This window comes from Suncus etruscus, chromosome 11, assembly GCF_024139225.1.
Source record: "Suncus etruscus isolate mSunEtr1 chromosome 11, mSunEtr1.pri.cur, whole genome shotgun sequence".
NCBI lineage: Eukaryota > Metazoa > Chordata > Mammalia > Eulipotyphla > Soricidae > Suncus > Suncus etruscus.
The window spans coordinates 108762793-108779820 of record NC_064858.1 but is presented as its reverse complement, the minus strand read 5'-3'; the positions used below and the strand labels follow the sequence as shown (position 1 = coordinate 108779820).

Here is a 17028-nt window from a genome sequence, read left to right as displayed (position 1 = left end):
GGGACTCCGGACTGAACCACCAGCAAGCATCATAGGACCAAAGGACAGATCACACTGGAGCCTCCTGGACCTCTTCCTGGCTTATTAGGGCCTTGTTCACTTTGATCACTTGTTCACCTCCACTGCCCTCATCCTCCTGTCCCATACAAGTTACCTGTCCCGGGCAGACAGGCCCCCACACATTATGTGAGTACTGTAAGAGGCACTGGTCATGCCTGGATAAAGTCACATTTTATCCTGAGTCGAGGGCGTGGAGTGATGAGAATCAGACATCCCCTCCCTCCGCATCCCCTCACATTCACACTTCAGCTAATCCTTTCACTTTTGGTCTATACCACCTGCTGTGGATGCCCCTTGGTTCCTCTAGCGTTAGTCCCAGTTCCAGGAAGCTTAGTTTTCAGATGGCTCCTGCTGGCCTGACTCACCGTGCAGCCATCCCTCAGGACAGTATAGGTGAACCTGCTGTTGCCCTCAGCCCGGATCTCCACGTCATTGGAGCCCTGGATGAGCAGGGCCTTCTTGAGGTTGCCAGCGGCCTCATCCATGTAGGCAATGCTGTTCTTGCAGTGGTAGGTGATGTTCTGGGAACCCTCCGTGGACAGCAGCCGCAGGAAAGTCATCTGGACATTGGCAGTGTTGGGAGCCAGGTTGCCGTCGCCATAGCTGAACTGTTGGGACAGAGGGCAAGGGTGAGAGGCCTGGGAAAGGTATTCAAGGGGTGACTGTTGTGGGGTCTTCCTCCACTTCTAAATGGGAAAAAGAATAGTCCTACTCTTTCTTTTCTCTTTTTTTTTTTTTTTCTTTTTGGGTCACACCTGGCAGCACTCAGGTGTTACTCCTGGCAGGCTCAGGGGCCTATATGAGATGCCGAGGATTGAACCCGAGACAGCTGCATACAAGGCAAACCCCTATCATTGCGGAGTATCACTGGCTATCACTCTAGCACCACTCTGTTCTTTTTTAAATATATGTATATACACATCTTTATTTAAGAACCTTGATTACAGGTGGCACAAGGGTTAAGGAGTCTGCCTTGCCCGTGCTAGCCTAGGATAGACCACGGTTCGATCCACCAGCATCCCAAGCCAGGAGCGATTCCTGAGCACATAGCCAGGAGGAACCCCTGAGCATCACCGGGTATGGCCCAAAATCCAAAAAAGAAAAAAATTGCAGAACCATGATTACAAGCATGTTTATAGTTGGGTTTCAGTTATATATATATAGATAGATATTATATTATATATACCGTATATACTCAAGTATAAGCCAAGTTTTTCTGGCACAACATGTGTGCCTAAAAACCCAAACTCAGCTTATACGCAGGTCATACAGATTATTTGATTCAGTGCACATCTGAAGAGGTGGGCAGCTGAACTGAACTGTATGCCATTGATTCCTCAATTATTGTAATTGTTTTGGATATATATTTTTATTTTTTTTTTATTTTTTATTTTTTTTTGGTTTTTTTTTTGGGCCACACCCGGTGACGCTCAGGGGTTACTCCTGGCTATATGCGCTCAGAAGTCGCTCCTGGCTTGGGGGACAATATGGGACGCCGGGGGATCGAACCGCGGTCCGTCTCCTAGGCTAGCGCAGGTAAGGCAGGCACCTTACCTCCAGCGCCACCGCCCGGCCCATATTTTTATTTTTTTAAGTTTACTAAGGACTGCTGCATTTTCCACCTTGGCTTATACTTGAGTCACTAAGTTTTCCCATTTTTTTAATTTTTATTGTGAACAAAGCAAATTACGAGTCTTTCACAGTAATATTTATGATGAGTTTTCCCAGTTTTTAGGGTAAAATTAGGGGGGGGAGCTTATGCAGTATATAAAGAACATCCCCTTTACCAGTGCAACATTCCCATCATCAATGCCTTTTTTTTCTTTTAAGTCCCAAAGGAAAATAGTGAGAGTGTGGGAAAAAATACTTAAAGATTCCATAAAGAGGGGCCAGGACATAGTTCAGTCATAAGTACATGTCTCATATGTCTGAGGCCCCTTCCCCCCAAATAATGAAAAAAAAATTCAGGAAAAATTGAGCCTAAGAGCCACCTCAGACTCAAAACAGGTGGCAACACTCACGTGGAAGCCACCGTTGATGGTTTCTCCAAACCAAATATGCTTCTTCTCCCTGTTTTTGCTGCTCCACCAGTTCTTCTTGGGAACATTGGCTGGGTTGGGGTAGACGCAGGTCTCGCCAGTCTCCATGTTGCAGAAAACCTTCATGGCATCCAGAGTGCAGCCCTGGTTGGGGTCAATCCAGTAATCACCTGCAAAGAGAGAGACAGCCGCCCACCAGGAGGTGATTAGGCACAGGCAGATTTCTAAGAGAGTCAGACAGGCCTGGGAGAGATACAAAGAGATACAAAGAGGGGGGCAGAGTGATAGTACAGAGGTAGGGCGTTTGCCTTGCATGTGGTCGACCTGGGATGGTTCAATCCCTGGCATCCCCTATGGCCCCTCGAGCCTGCCAAGAGCAACTTCTGAGCACAGAGCCAGGAGTAACCCCTGAGCTGCCAGGTGTGGCTCAAAATCCAAAAACCAAAATAAACAAACAAACAAATAAATAAATAAATAAAAATAAGGGGGGACTAAAATAGAGGGGTTCTGGGGTGAGCAGAACAGCAGGGTAAGGTTCCAGGATGACCACAGGGGTTGGAGATACAGGCTCCAGGAACCAGGAATCTGTATGGACAATATCTTGTGTTAAACAGGGCATAAGCCAAAAGGGCAGGAGAAGGCCTGCCAGATGTCTACAATTGTGTCCAGAAGTCACTTCCGCTATGCAGCCATGGCAGAGCAGGAGCCGGTGTGGTTTCTCTGTTATGTAATGAGGAATGGGAGTACGAATTGCTGCTAGAACCTTGTAAATCCAGCTCTGCCCTGTCTATTGGATTGACTTCCTACCTACTGGACTGATTTCCTACCTTCTGGGCTGACTTCCTGCCCACTGGGTTTTTGACTTCCTGCTCATCCCACTGACTACCTGTCCTGTGGGCTGACTTCAATGCTCCCAAGCTCACCGCTTTTCCATTCTGGGTGACAGAGTTTCAGGTCCTGGCAGGTGCGAGCAGGGTTCTTGCGGGAGCCCTCAGGGCTGCGGATGCTCTCAATCTGGTTGTTGAGGGACTTGAGGGTGGCGTCCACCTCAGCGTCATGCTGCCTCAGGTTGCCAGCGGCCTGGTCTGCCCGCATGTACTGCAGGGGGTCAGGGCCCTTCTCCCTCTGGCTTAGGCCAGCAAAGGCAGACATATCGATGCCAGGGCCAGGGGGGCCAGGAGGGCCAGGAGGGCCAGGACTTCCAGGAGGACCCTGCGCAGAAAACAGAAATCAGCCAGGAATGGTGGGGTACAACCCTTCTGTGTGTGTGTGTGTGTGTGTGTGTGTGTGTGTGTTCCCATCTGCTAGAATGTACTAGAGGGGTTTTTCTTTCCAGTCCCATGCAGGGGGAAGGCAACACAGGAAGCCAGAACAAAGACCACCATAACACATTTCTCCCCTCATCAGCCCTCTCTTGTTTCTGGCCTCCAAGCATGTACCTTTGAGGAAACCCCCATATAAAAGATGCTGATTGGGGCCCTAACTAAGCACCAGAGGGCTGAAGCCTCCCAGAAGCTGGGGTCACCCGAACTATGGGGGAGAAATCAGGATACTTACAGCAGGGCCAGTTTCTCCTGAGCGTCCACGGGGACCAGGAGGTCCAATAGGGCCTGGGATGCCGTTAGAACCATCTTTGCCAGAGGGGCCAACAGGGCCAGGAGGACCCTGTGGGCCGGAAGAGAAGAAAAAAAGACTGTGAGAAAGGAGCCATCGTCACAGGAATGGGAAGGAAGGAGCTGGATTGGGGCCTGGCCATTGAGATGCCTCTTGGTCTCCAATTCACACAACTCAGCCCTGGGCCCAGCATCAGAGCTCTTTAACCCTCCTTAGCTCACATGGCAAACCCTCGCACCATTCACATCAAAGGCTCCAGAGGATGCCCCAAAGCAGCTCTCATCCACCCCACCTGTCATATCAGGAGCTTTCCATCCACTCATCACCCCCAGCTCTTCCCTCCTCCATAGTGGAGTGAGCCCCCCTGTGCTCCAAGCTTCCTCAGAAGCAGCAATATTGTCCTTCCAGCGCCTGAGCCCAGCTCTGCTCCCAACCACTTACTCTTGGGCCGGAAGGACCAGCAGGACCGGAAGCACCTTGGTCTCCAGAAGGACCCTGTGGAGAGGGAAGAGAGAAAGGTCAAAACTAAGCACAGACAGGCTCCCTGCTCTTCCAAGCTGAGAGTCCTTCTTGAACCTGGAAGTATCTTGCGATTTGGGGAGGGCAAGTGCGCTTCCTTCCCTCTTTCCCGTGTCACTTGCTTCTCCCTCTGACCAACTACCCCCCAGGAAATCTAGCAAATTTCTTAGCATCATAGGGAGCACAAGTGGGCTCTGGGCAGATATGGACAGTTAGACTCACAGGGGGGCCGGGCAGACCCTGCAGACCAGTGAAGCCACGGTGGCCCTTCAGACCCCTCTCGCCAGCCTCTCCAGTTTCTCCTTTGTCACCTCGGGGGCCTTGAGGGCCCTGAGAACCAAACAGACAGATGCAGGTTAGGGAAGGTCAGGCTGGGGCAAGAGTCCAGCATGCCTGGGGTCAGCTGCTGTCCAGATGGCCCCTATTGGAGGCCCCCATCACTTCAGACACTCACTGGGATTCCCCGGGCTCCAGCCGGTCCTGCAGGCCCCATGGGACCTTGTGCCCCCTGTGAGGAGAGAACAGGGACAGTCAGAAACTGGGAGGCCCTGATCCGGGGAAGGACGGATGGTGGAGTGCTCCCGCTCCTTCAGCATCCCTCCTCCACTTCAGTTTTCACTCACCGCTTCTCCTCTGTCTCCCTGTTTGCCGGTGGGGCCAGAGGGGCCAGGAGAGCCGGGGGGCCCAGGGGCTCCGGGGGCTCCCAGGGCACCAGTCTCGCCACGATCACCCTGTCGGGAGACAGATCTGTCTCAGAAAAGAATGTAGACAAGACGAGGAAGAGAAGATCCCCACGGAGGTAAGGCCAGCTGAGTTGTCTGACCAGAGGAATGGTGTCCTGTTTCCCCCAATAGAGAGACCCAGATAATCACCTTCACTCCAGCTGCGCCGTCTCTGCCAGGGGGGCCATCAGCACCAGGGGTTCCCTGGAAAAAGAAAGCAGATGCCATTAAAGCCGGCCCACTCAGTGGAGCCCCCCACTCTGCCTTCCTGTCCGGCCCTAAGGGTCCAGATTTGCTCTCTTCCCCCACTGAGCCAAGCTTTCTCACTGGGCCGCCTTCTGCCTTTCTCCCCAGGCCCTTAGTCCTGACATCCATGCCCTCTGCCCCCAAACCCTTCCCTGGTCTCTTCACTATGGGTCACTCAGCACCCCCAGCATTGGCCAGACTGTCAAGCCCAGACATGCATGTGTGAAATGTCACGTGTGAAAGCCTTTGGCTCCCTCACTCTTCTCATGGGGGTTCCCAGCTCACCTCTCGTCCAGGTTCACCAGCTGGACCAGTCAGGCCTGGAGGGCCCACAGGGCCAGGGGGACCACGGTCTCCAGATGACCCCGGAGCTCCCTGCTTGCCAGGCTCACCCTGCGGGACAGAGCAAAAACGATGAGCACTGAGGCTGAGTGCTCCCTGAGCCCCTTGGGAGGAGCCTGAGGAGGCTGCCGGCAGGTGAAAGCCTCCAGGTGAAGAGGCCACACTGCGCTTTCTGCTGGAGCCAAGTTGTGCCCAGCACACCCTGAAAATGGGCAATGGGCACTCACTCACCGATGGACCAGGCAAGCCGGGGAATCCTCTCTCGCCACGCTGTCCAGGCAGACCAACGATGCCCCTCTGCCCAGCCAGACCCTGAGGACCTGGAGGACCATCAGGACCCTGAGGAAGAAGGAGGGAGGTGCGATGAGGGGAGAGGCAAGGAGAGTGCAGACATGAGAAGAGGGAAGTGAGAAGAGGTGAGAGGTAACAAGAGGTGGGGATGAGAAGGGAGGGAAGAGGTTAGGAAGTAGGAAAGGAGATATGAGGACGGGGAGAGGTGAGGTGAGATGAGAGGTGGGTAGGAGATATGGGAGAGGAGGAGAAGGGAGAGTTGTAAAGGTGAGAGGGAAGGGAAGGGGCACGGCCTCTGAGAGCTTGTCCCTCAACACTGGCCCGCCTGGCTGGCCTGACAAAGGGACTTACCGAGGGACCGTCTTGTCCAGGCTCTCCCTTCTCGCCGGGGGCTCCGGCAGGACCTTGCAGACCAGGGTCACCAGCTCGGCCAGGAGGGCCACTGTCCCCTCGAACACCTTTGGGACCATCTTTTCCAGAAGGACCAGGAGGACCAGGTGGTCCAGGGTTTCCCTGGGAAGAGCAAATTCAGGAAGTCAGGACTCACCCGCTCCTCGCTCCTCCTTGTCTGACCAGGCAGCCGGAGCTAATGGGGTCCTAGGGCTCTCACTCTGCCTCTGGGAGGTCTGCTTGGACCCCCTCAACCCAGTCCATCCTCTGCTTCATTTCCTCCCATGGAGAGTCCGAGCAGCCGGCTGGTGTCTCCAACCCCTTTGCCCTCTCTGCTCTCCTGGGCTCGCCTCCTGCCTCCTCTGGACTCCTGGTTTCTCAAGGGAAAGCTCAGACATTGTTCTCTGACCCTGAGCCTCTGGACCCGCTCACTTTGGTGAACTGGGCACCTTCTCATCCCTTCTCCTGCTGCTGCTCACTCTCTAAGGCATATATATATATATATATATATATATATATATATATATATATATATATATATATATATATATATTCCTCGGGTCAGAAAGTAGATAAGTAGCGTGCTAAGAAGTGCGTGGCTGTGATGGAAGAACTGAGCAGACCAAGATCCACACGGAGGAGCCAGAGAGCTGAGCCAAAGAGGCTCCTCAGAGCCAAGAGGGGCACCAGCCATGCTGCCACCAGCTAGGGACCAGGGATCTGCTCCTCCTAAGACTGGGAATGGGCTAGAAGGTGAGGCCCAACCTCGGCTCACTGGCCAGCAGGGCCAGACTGCAGACTCTGCCTGTGGAGATGAGAAGGAGCCGGAAGCATCACTTACATTAGAGCCAGGAGGTCCCACGCGGCCAGCAGCTCCGGGGAATCCGGTAGCTCCCTGGGAGAGGAGGGGAAAACTCCTGAATATGTGGACCCAGCTGGACTCCTTGAAATCTCATGTGGGAGGCCTCAGGCCTTAGTTGGAAGGGGGCAGGGGTCACAGCACACAAGGGAGAGTGAGAGACGGGGGAGCATCTTGGAGTGTGATCAGGAGATCAGGCAGTGGCAGGGAGTCCAGGGCAGCTAGTGCTCCAGGAGCACTACGAGGAGTGCAGTCAGACCTGCCTCCCAGGGTCACATGTGCATTGGCAGAGCGAAAACAATCTCTTCACCCCAACACATACACACACACATTCTCTCTCTCTCTCTCTCTCTCTCTCTCTCTCTCTCTCTCTCTCTCTCTCTCTCTCTCTCTCTCTCTCTCTCTCTCTCTCTCTCTCTCTCCTGCTATGAGACAGGATCAGGCTTGTAATCGTAATTGGACTAAAATAAGGAGGAAATGGGTCAGTCCTCAGCCAGGCCATGCAGTTGCTCGGCTCAGGCCTTCTTTATGGAGCAGAGTGAGATGAAAGATCCCCCAACCACACCTACACCCCCCCCCCCTGGTGATGGTGAGAATGGGACCTCACTTACCGGAGGACCCTGAGCACCACGGGCTCCTTTAGGACCAGTCACACCAGTAGGACCCTGGGAGGAAGCAGGGAGACAGTAAGTTGCCTGAACCCTAACACTGGACCCCTAAGGGGCTAAAAAGCTAAAAAGGTTCCCAAAAGCAGTTCCTTGGCACTAAAACCCCAGTGGGTGAAGATGTCACAGATGGGCCTGGCACCACGGCCAACAGGTGACTTGAGTTGTAGGGTTCCCACGAGCACTTCTGCAGCTAATCCACAGGCTTCTCTGCCCCTCCCCAGGACCTTGCTGGCTCGATCCTAGGCTGCCTTCCTCAGAGAGACCCCCTAAATCTGAGTCTGTGCCCCAGCAATGACATGGCAGTGGGAGGGAGCCAGTTCCCGAAATCTCCTCCTGTAGCCTCTCCCTCCCCGACATGGGCAGGAGGTTGGGGGTGAGGGGCACCTAAGCTCAGGAGGAGAATTTTCTGCCCCCTCTGCCCACAGGAGCAATTCTGGGGACTCTGTGCTACCTACCTGAGGCCCAGGAGCTCCAGAGGGGCCTTGAGGACCGGGGGCACCAGCGTCACCCTTCTGGCCGGCCTCTCCCTGCTCACCCTTGGCTCCTGGCTGCCCATCTGCACCCTGTCCCAGGAGGGAGAAAGCGACGAGTCAGGGCAAACCAGATGCTCTGGGCTCTTCTCCAGTGGCCAGAGGGCCTCTGTGTGGGAGTGGGGAGCGAGTATATGTCCACATGTGTGTGTCCCTGTGTGTCTCTATGTGTCTGTGTGTGCGACTCCATCCCTGTATGTATCTTTGTGCGTGAGTGTTCGTCTCTGTGTGTTATGTGTCTGTGAGCGTGTGTCTTGTGTATTGTGTCTGTGTGTGAGACTGTGTGTCTCTGTATTATGTGTTATATATGTGTGTGATTCTATATTATAGGTCTCTGTGCATTACATGCATGCTAATCACATGTGTATTACATGCATGTTCTGTGTCCCTTTGTGCAAGACTGTGTGTCCCTGTCAAGTCTATGCGTCTGTGTGCGAAACTGTGTGTTTGTGAGTCCGTGTGTGTGTAGCTATGTGACTTTGTCTTCTGTATATACGTACATATGTGTGTGTCCCCACTGGGCCTCAGCGCCCGATATCAAAGGATTGTCCCGCAAGCCTGGTGCTTTCTCGGGAAAAGGAGGCAGTTTCCTTTCTTAAGCCTCCCTGTCCTTCCACCCTCCTGGCCACACAGTGCCCGCCAAGCCCGGGACAGAGCAGGATGGGGCAGTCCACAATACTCACGGGCGGGCCGGCGAACCCAGCAGGCCCAGGGGGTCCAGTCTCCCCACGTTCACCCTATGAGAGAAGGGGGTGCCGATAGAAGTCAGGTTCTGCTCCTGGACCCTCTTGCTGGTTCAGCACTCCCTCACCCCTGCCCAGCCCAGAGAATGCATCTGACAGGGGCCTGGGAAGTTCAGTCGTTCTAAATAAAGGCCCAAGGACCTTCCTCAGCCAGAGCTCTGGCAGCCCAGCCCTCCACGCTAACCACATCTTAGGGTTGACGGTCTTCCTCCCTCCCTGCCTTCTGGGTCTCGACCCCTCCCCCCAGGAACAGGGTGGGAACTGAGGGCCACATCGGGTCAAGAGGCGAAGTCCAGAGTCTGGGGGGTGGTTTAGATACTCACAGGGGCACCTCGGGCACCAGCTGTTCCTGAAGGGCCGGGAGGCCCGACTTCTCCCTAGACAGAGGAAGAGACAGAACAGTGATGGAGGGGATGGCTGGAGGAGCCTGTGAGCAAAGAGCAGGGAGGAGGCCCTGGCAACGGCCTGACTGTTCTAGGAACCTCCAAGGCCACCTGTTGCTTGGTCTTAGCCTGCACCCCCATTGGGCCTCAGCGGAATGCGCTTGAACCCCACAGTCCATCCACGCACTGACAGGGCACACAGCCAGCAGCCTTGCTCCCAGAAGTGCCCCCTTCAGTCGTGACAGCCCCCAGGTGGGAAGATGAGGAACAGCAGCCTTTGGCCCTTGGTCGGAGATGAGAAAGGAGGAGCAGGGGAGGCGAGCAGAGAGCAGGAAGGACCTGGGCTCACCTTCTCGCCGTTGGCACCAGCAGGGCCAGGGGGGCCGATGGGACCAGTCAGACCCTGAGGAGAGAAGGCGGGTGCGTGGGGCAGGGCCTCGGGGATTCCCGGCTCCCATCCCCGGAGCCACCAGAGTGCCCTGTCACCCTCTGGCCCCCAGTTTGAACAGGGCGGAGCCCACACTGCCCTCCCTCTGTCCAGGGGTCCCCTCCGTGATCCCACCAAAGCCCACTTACTCTTCCACCGTCTTTCCCGGGAGCTCCCTCGGGGCCTTTCTCGCCAACATCTCCCTGTGGGGTAGAGAAAAGGAGCTTCCTCAGGGGAAGGAAAGCCGAAGCACAACAGCCACTAGAGTGAAGAAGAGGGGGGACCGGAAGTGCCCCTTTGTGGGAGACCAGATTCAGCCTGGACCTTACCCTGTCTCCCTTGGGTCCAGCAATACCAGCTGCTCCCCTTTCGCCCGGCATGCCCTGCAGTCCTGGGGGGCCCTGAGCCCCAGGGGGGCCAGCTGGGCCAGAGGCACCCTGGATAGGAGGTGAGAGGAAATGTGTGAGGGCAGCGCCTTCCCCTGGGGATCCCAGCACCTCAACACCCCAACCTTCTTTGCCTCTTCTGCCCTGTCTCTACTGCTGCTGCTTCCTTCTACGCTTCATTCCCCCCATTATTCCACCCCCTCAATAGTGCTCAGACAGACCCCTGACACCAGGCCTAGCTTCACTTACTTTGGGTCCATCAGTGCCAGGAGTACCTGGGAGGCCGCGGCCCCCCTGGAGACCCTGGGAACCAGGAGCTCCTCGTTCACCCGGGAACCCGCGTTCACCCTGTAGCAGAGACACCAAGTTGCAACTAGGAGCAAACAATGGGGTCTGGGGAAGAGGAAAGCCAGGAGAAACAACAGGTGGGAACAGGGGGCATCCCTGCACCCAGGGTGGGTTGCATTGCTGGGGGATTTGGGCACAGGACACAGGAAAGTGCAGGCTGGGGACACTGTGAGGGCTACTCACTCGGGGCCCCACGAGGCCAGGAGCTCCAGCTTCACCGGGAATGCCCTGGGAGCGAAGAAGAGAAGCAGAGGAAATGAGGGAGGTGAGTTTTGCTCCCAAGAGCTCAGACCACCTCCCCATGCCTCTGCCTGGTCTCCCAGGACAAGGCTGCAAGGTTCAGAGAGCCCCTTACTCACCTGGTCACCTGGTTTTCCACCTTCACCAGGGGGACCAGGAGGGCCAGGAAGTCCCTAGAAACCAAAGTGAAGTGTGTTTTTTAAAAGGGGGTGTGAGGCAGACCCAAAGGAGGCAGCTGCTTCCTTGCCCGGCCTCCCCTCCAGAAAGGTCATGGGTCCTTTGGGCCGCTGGCCACAGAGCCTTGCTGCGGGGAGGGATTGTGTAGAAGGCAGGAGCAGAGGGATCATAGATCCGGCCACGTACCTGGAACCCAGAGGGCCCTGGAGCGCCCTGCTCGCCTCGCTCACCAGCCGGCCCCTGCAGAGGAAAGCAAGACTGAGAAACAGCACTGAGGGACCCTCAGGCCGGGGACACCTGATGAGCAGGCTAGACACCTTCCGGAACCCTGTCCTGGCTCAAAAGGACAGAGGGAGTGTCTGGTGTCCCTGGCCAGCCCAGATCCACAGCTGACGGTCCCATCACTGGGCGAGTCTGAGGGGCCCCTTCCCACAAGTCACCTGGAATGACTGCGCAGGTACTTACGGCAGGCCCAGGGGGTCCGGCAGCACCTGTCTCCCCATCTTTGCCAGGAAGACCCTAGAGGGGAGAGACAGGTGATCTAAGGATGCATTTCCTCAGTTCTGCTGCCCTTCCGGCTAGGCAGATACACGGGGGACTAGCGGGTCCCCATCAACCCCTACAACCAAACCCAGCTCCTCCCCTCCTTTCCTGTCTTTCTGCCCCCCACTTCAACACCTCATCTCTCAACATGGGTCCCCACAACTTGGAAGGTTGATTAACAATCTCAGGGTTCCCTGTGCAGATTTCCAAGAGGCACACACACGTAGCTTGGGTTCTGTCATAGAAACTCTCACAGCTAACTTGGGATCCAAGATGATGGGGACCCTTCCCTCCCACTCCTCTGGGGAGTGCCTAGCCAATACCAAGGTGCAGGTGGCAGGGAGGGGCACTTACTCTCAGACCAGGAGCTCCAGCCAGTCCCTTCTCGCCAGCTTTGCCCGGCTCACCCTGGAGGACAGAGCAGAACCATGAGGTGGAAGTTTGCGGTGAGTGAGCGGTGGAGCAGGCAGGAAACCGGACTAAAACCCAGCACCTTGCCGCATCTCCTGTTCTGAGATGTCCAAGATGCCCACTGTCCAAGGAATCATGTTGTGCTTCTGAGAAGCCCTTGCTGCCCCCAGAATAAAAGCACTCCTGCAGGGCCTAGAGGCCAGTGCCGGCCTTGCCAGGGATCCAACTCGCCACTCCCCGTGGGTTAAATGCCCAGAAGCCAGCCTTTCCCTGGGATGTCACAAGGGAGCAGCACCTTGGGGAAGCCCAAGGAGGGACCACTTGCTACTTACATTAGCACCTTTGGGGCCAGGAAATCCCATGACACCGGGCTGCCCTCGGGCCCCCTGAGGACCTGGAGGTCCAGGGCGGCCATCTTCACCAGGGGCCCCCTGAAAGAGAGGACATCGTTCTCAGCACCCAGTCCTCACCACGGCTGCACTGTGTATCTGATCCCGACAGTTGCCTGCGTGTGCCAGGCACCTGGCCTCTGGGAGTGGCCAGGGTCTGAGCAGGAACCACAGATCACCTGGCATGGTATGGCTTGAACATTTTGCCCCTGAATGTGCTCATGAGACTGTCTTGCTCCAAGGAAAGGGCCAAATGGCCACCTCTCCTAGAGGTGACTTTTCAGAGCTCACAAGCCTGGACCTGACCCATGTACGTAGTCCCCTGCCTAGTTCACAGAATTCAGTCTCCCACAGACTCTTGTCTCTTCCCAACCATCCCCCCAACACACATGGTCCCCAGCAGCAAGCCAGAGGCTGGACTTACAGAAGGGCCAACTTTGCCTTGAGGACCAGCATCACCAGGACGGCCAGTGAGACCCTTTGTTGGGGAGAGAGAAGAGGAAGTGTCTGCGGTGGCCCAGACCCTCAGAGCTGGCAGCACAGGGTTAGTGAGTGGAGCAGGAAGGGCGCTCAGAAAGAGTCCGAAGCGGGGTGTCAGGCAGGTCTGGTGCTTACCCGGGCTCCAGGCAGGCCAGGCTCTCCGGGTCGGCCAGGGTCGCCATTAGCTCCCTTGGGGCCGGCAAGGCCGCTGGGCCCCCGCTCTCCAGGGGCTCCCTAGCAGGAGCAAATGGGAGTCACGGGAGCCCCACGACACAGGGATACGGGGAGGGATCCCCGCGCCTCTTTCCCGCTCACCTTGGGACCAGCCAGACCATCCTGACCGGGGAAACCACGGTTGCCAGGAGCGCCCTAAGACAGAGAGGGAGACGAGACAGGGAGTCAGGCCCTGCTTTCCCCCACACGTCGCAGAGTGCTCAGAGAGCTCACGCGTCCACCCACCATTACTGGGGAGCAGCTGCTTCCACCTGTCACACTCGCTTCCTGTCAGACACTCACTTCCAGACCTGCCCTACCTTTCTGGAAGAGGCTCCAACCGCCCAGTGTCATTCTGGGGGCTTGGGGACAGGAAGAAGAAATGCCCCCTCTCCCCAAGGTGACGGTGGGAGATAAGGAAAGCATGAAGTCCAGGGAGGCTACGTGACTGGCCTTCCTGGGGCGAGTCTCAAGGCTTGGTGACAGTGGGGCCCCCTCACATACTTACTCTCTCTCCAGGGGGGCCAATGGGACCGGCACCACCAGGCTCGCCACGACCGCCTCTTTTGCCTTCTTCGCCCGCTGGACCTGGGGCTCCTTGGGGACCGGCAGGACCCTGGAAAGCAGCACCAGAGAAGAGAGAATGAGTCGAGCCTCGTCTCGTCCAGTCAGGGGCAGGTGGAGAGGCCGTGGCTCTCGTCTCAGGGCTGGACCATTAGGGGACGGGGATAGGGAAGAGCAGCAGTGGCCCCCATGGGAACAGCGGTGGTAAAGGTCCAACTGGGTAAGTGGAGGCTGAGTCCAGCCAGGCATGGGGATGTTCCCGGCACCCCACAGCAAAACTCACCGGCTCTCCCTTGGGGCCTGGTTCGCCTTTGAAGCCAGCAATTCCGGGTTCACCCTGTGAGACAGAGAGAGGCAGGCTCTCACGGGTGCCTAAACCCACCTCCAGAACTCCTTCAAGGACCCACCGAAGGATGCGAGTGTGAGGAAAGGAGGAGGGGTGGGAGGCGGCTTCAGGGTGCCATGAGACTTGGGGTTCGTGCCAGGTTCTTACCGCCTGCCCTTTGGGGCCCAGAGGCCCAGTTGCACCTTGGGGGCCGGGTGGGCCCCGGGGTCCGGGAAAGCCAGGAGCACCAGCAATGCCAGGAGCACCCTGTCAGGTGAGCAGAACGAAGAGTGTGAGGAGAGGGCGAGGGAGGAGCACCCCACCGCCAGAGGCCAGATTCCGGAAGAGCACTCACAGCCGAGCCTTTGGCTCCAGGGATTCCGTCCGTTCCAGGGTTCCCCTGAAAAAGAGAAGGGGTCATTCTCAGATAAACAGCCGAGGGTAAGTCCCAGAGACACCCCCCCCAGCTCTCCTCAGCCCTAGTTTGGGGGAACAGGGCATAACTGTCTAGACTCTTTTTCTTTTTTTTGAGGGGGGGTCACACCCAGCAGTACTCAGGGGTTCCTCCTGGTTCTGCTCAGAAATCGCCCCTGGCAGGCTCGGGGGACCTTATGGGATGCCGGGATTTGAACTACCGTCCATCCTTGGTCGGCGGCATACAAGGCAAACGCTCTACCGCTGTGCTATCACTCCAGCCCCTGCCTAGACTCTTGAGCCAGGCTGGGTACTGGAACAGGAGGTGAACAGAGGAGGGTGTCTCCTGACGTGGGCTGAGGGTTTGAGGAGTGCGGCTCCACTCCCCACAGCCGCAGACACCCCACGGTTGCAGGTTGAAGGCCTGGGCCCTTCCTTCAGGCAGAAGAGAAGCAGAACTTACAGAAGCCCCAGCCGGTCCGGGGGACCCAGGAGTGCCAGGTTCGCCGCGAGATCCTTGAGCACCTTCAGGGCCACGAGCACCAGTGGGACCAGCTTCTCCCTAGGAAGAGGCGGCAGGTGTGGAATGAGGAATTGGGGCCACTGTCGTGGACCTGTAGCTGGACACACGCACACCCCCTGCCTGAGTTCCCACCTGGCGCCTCTGCCCGCTGCCTCTCCTCCCTTCCATTCCCATCACTGGAAGCTGGACACCAACCAGCAGCTACTGGCCTGGATTCAGCCTGCACCCCTGGTTCTAAACATGATGCAAAGTCAGTTGAGACGGCGGCAGCATGTCCTGCTGACCCCGCCATCTCTTTTTCTCTTCCATCCAGGAAGCTCAGGCCAGGGCACTGTGGGACCTGACTGTGGTGTCCTCGCTGCCGCCCATGCCTGATGCTCACTCTGCCCTGAACCAGAATGTTCTTGAGGGTTTGCAAGGATGGCTCCACATTCCTGGCTAATTCTCCTCGCTCTAATACTTCTCAGCTCCTGGCTGATGCCTTTCTCTCACCCCAACACTACCCCCCCACCTCACCCCACACCCCGCCGCCCCATGGCCTTTGCTTTTACTTTCTTTTTTCCTGAAAGTGACAATTGGCTGTGCTCTGGATGGCAGAGGCCCTGGGGAAGGAGGAGGACCTCTGGCCTGGCCAGGAGCAAATAGCAAGCCTGCTCAGGTTTCTTCTCCGAGAGAACATTCTTGCTTCACTCTAGTAATTATTATTTTCTAAAGGTCAGGCCCCTCACCTTCTGCTGTCCCTTTTCACAATGGGTCCCCTTCACTGGCTCCAGGGCCTCAGACACTGTCTGGTTGCCATGGAAACCCCCAGGAGGGGAAAAGCAACCTGATGCCAGCGACCACTCTGGAGGCTCCTTATTCATCTCACACCCCAGAGGGTTCCAGGCACATGCGCACGGGGCCCAGGGCCTTCCCCAACTCTGGCTGGCCTCCCACTGGCCTCTAACAATCCTTGGAAGAGCTGGCTTTGCATGATCTGGAGAGCCAGCCCCCCACCATATACCCCACCCCGTAAAGCAGACATGCCAAGCACCCTCTTCCATTTCTCTTGTTTCCAAGCTTGGATCTTCTCCTTCTGCCTCTGCTGTTTATTTATTTAGGTTTGTTTATTTATTTAGGTTTGTGGGCCACACCAGGCAGTGCTCAGGGGTTACTCCCAACTCTGGCTCAAGAATCATTTCTGACAGTGCTCAGGGGACCATATGGAATGCCAGGGATCAAACTTGGGTCGGCTGGGTGCAAGGCAAGATATCTATCTGCTATCCTATCTCTCTGGCCCCTCTGCTTTGATCTTCTGCTTCCTCCCAGCTCTCTGGGGCTTCTTTTCTTTTCTTTGTTTTTGTTTTTGTTTTTTGTTTGTTTTGGGGGGGCCACACCCGGTGACGCTAAGGGTTACTCCTGGCCTTGAGCTTAGAAATCGCTCCTGGCTTGGGAGACCGCATGGGACACTGGGGGATCAAACTGCATTCCATCCTAGGCTAGTGCTGGCAAGGCAGATAGATGCCTTACCGCTCCACACCACTGCTCCAGCCCCTCTCTGGGGCTTCTTTGTCTGCTTTTGCGTGTCCCTAATCCATAGCTGTACCACCCCTGCTTTTACCTCCTCTTCTGATTCCCCCTTCCAGCTGGTGACTGTGAGCTGTCTTCCCTTGGGAACACAGCAGGGTGGGAGTAGACTGGTCCAGGGAAAGGGGTTCTTAATTCAATAAACAGGGCAGGCACGTACCTTGGCACCAGGGGCACCAGGAAAACCAGGACCTCCGGCAGGACCCACAGGACCCTGGAGGAAGAAAGGGGTAGAGAGGTGAAGGCTGTTTCTGTGCAAAATCTTCCAAGCCTGCAGTGAGCCCCTTCTTGCACCTCACATTCCATCCCCACCACCATATTGACTTTGCTAAACAGTCCTTGAGGCTGAAAACAAGGTCAAAACTGTGTCTCTGCTATTGTCCAAGGCCTTGACTCAGAAGAAAAGTAAGTTCCCTCCCCCCCTTGTTTTTGCAGTGGAGAAAGCTACACCAGGCAATGCTCAGGGGTTGCTCCTGGCCCTGGCTCTACATTCAGAAAATACTCCTGGTAGGACTCAGGGACCATAGAGGTTGCCAGGGATCAAACCCAGGTCCGGCTCTTTCGAGGTAAATGCAACGAAATGCCTTAGTGGCTGTTATTAAAGAGGCCAACCATT

At 56.3% G+C, this 17028-nt stretch overlaps 1 protein-coding gene across 2 annotated transcripts in view; it reads right to left on the bottom strand.

Annotated features, from left to right (window-relative positions):
- Nucleotides 1-17028, bottom strand: part of COL2A1 (collagen type II alpha 1 chain) — a 33394-nt gene that overhangs the window by 382 nt on the left and 15984 nt on the right. For both annotated transcript variants that reach the window (XM_049783194.1, XM_049783195.1), the window contains 36 exons: nt 16573-16626; nt 14787-14885; nt 14265-14309; nt 14078-14176; nt 13868-13921; nt 13529-13636; nt 13123-13176; nt 12943-13041; nt 12752-12805; nt 12271-12369; nt 11882-11935; nt 11450-11503; nt 11171-11224; nt 10927-10980; nt 10751-10795; nt 10469-10567; nt 10163-10270; nt 9983-10036; nt 9756-9809; nt 9347-9400; nt 8964-9017; nt 8206-8313; nt 7694-7747; nt 7065-7118; nt 6185-6346; nt 5774-5881; nt 5486-5593; nt 5105-5158; nt 4856-4963; nt 4687-4740; nt 4455-4562; nt 4155-4208; nt 3657-3764; nt 3023-3311; nt 2082-2269; nt 426-668 (listed from right to left, as the gene is read on the bottom strand). In XM_049783194.1, the coding sequence (XP_049639151.1) occupies nt 426-668; nt 2082-2269; nt 3023-3311; nt 3657-3764; nt 4155-4208; nt 4455-4562; nt 4687-4740; nt 4856-4963; nt 5105-5158; nt 5486-5593; nt 5774-5881; nt 6185-6346; nt 7065-7118; nt 7694-7747; nt 8206-8313; nt 8964-9017; nt 9347-9400; nt 9756-9809; nt 9983-10036; nt 10163-10270; nt 10469-10567; nt 10751-10795; nt 10927-10980; nt 11171-11224; nt 11450-11503; nt 11882-11935; nt 12271-12369; nt 12752-12805; nt 12943-13041; nt 13123-13176; nt 13529-13636; nt 13868-13921; nt 14078-14176; nt 14265-14309; nt 14787-14885; nt 16573-16626 (3249 nt within the window). The remainder of the gene's footprint in view (nt 1-425; nt 669-2081; nt 2270-3022; nt 3312-3656; nt 3765-4154; nt 4209-4454; nt 4563-4686; nt 4741-4855; nt 4964-5104; nt 5159-5485; nt 5594-5773; nt 5882-6184; nt 6347-7064; nt 7119-7693; nt 7748-8205; nt 8314-8963; nt 9018-9346; nt 9401-9755; nt 9810-9982; nt 10037-10162; nt 10271-10468; nt 10568-10750; nt 10796-10926; nt 10981-11170; nt 11225-11449; nt 11504-11881; nt 11936-12270; nt 12370-12751; nt 12806-12942; nt 13042-13122; nt 13177-13528; nt 13637-13867; nt 13922-14077; nt 14177-14264; nt 14310-14786; nt 14886-16572; nt 16627-17028) is intronic.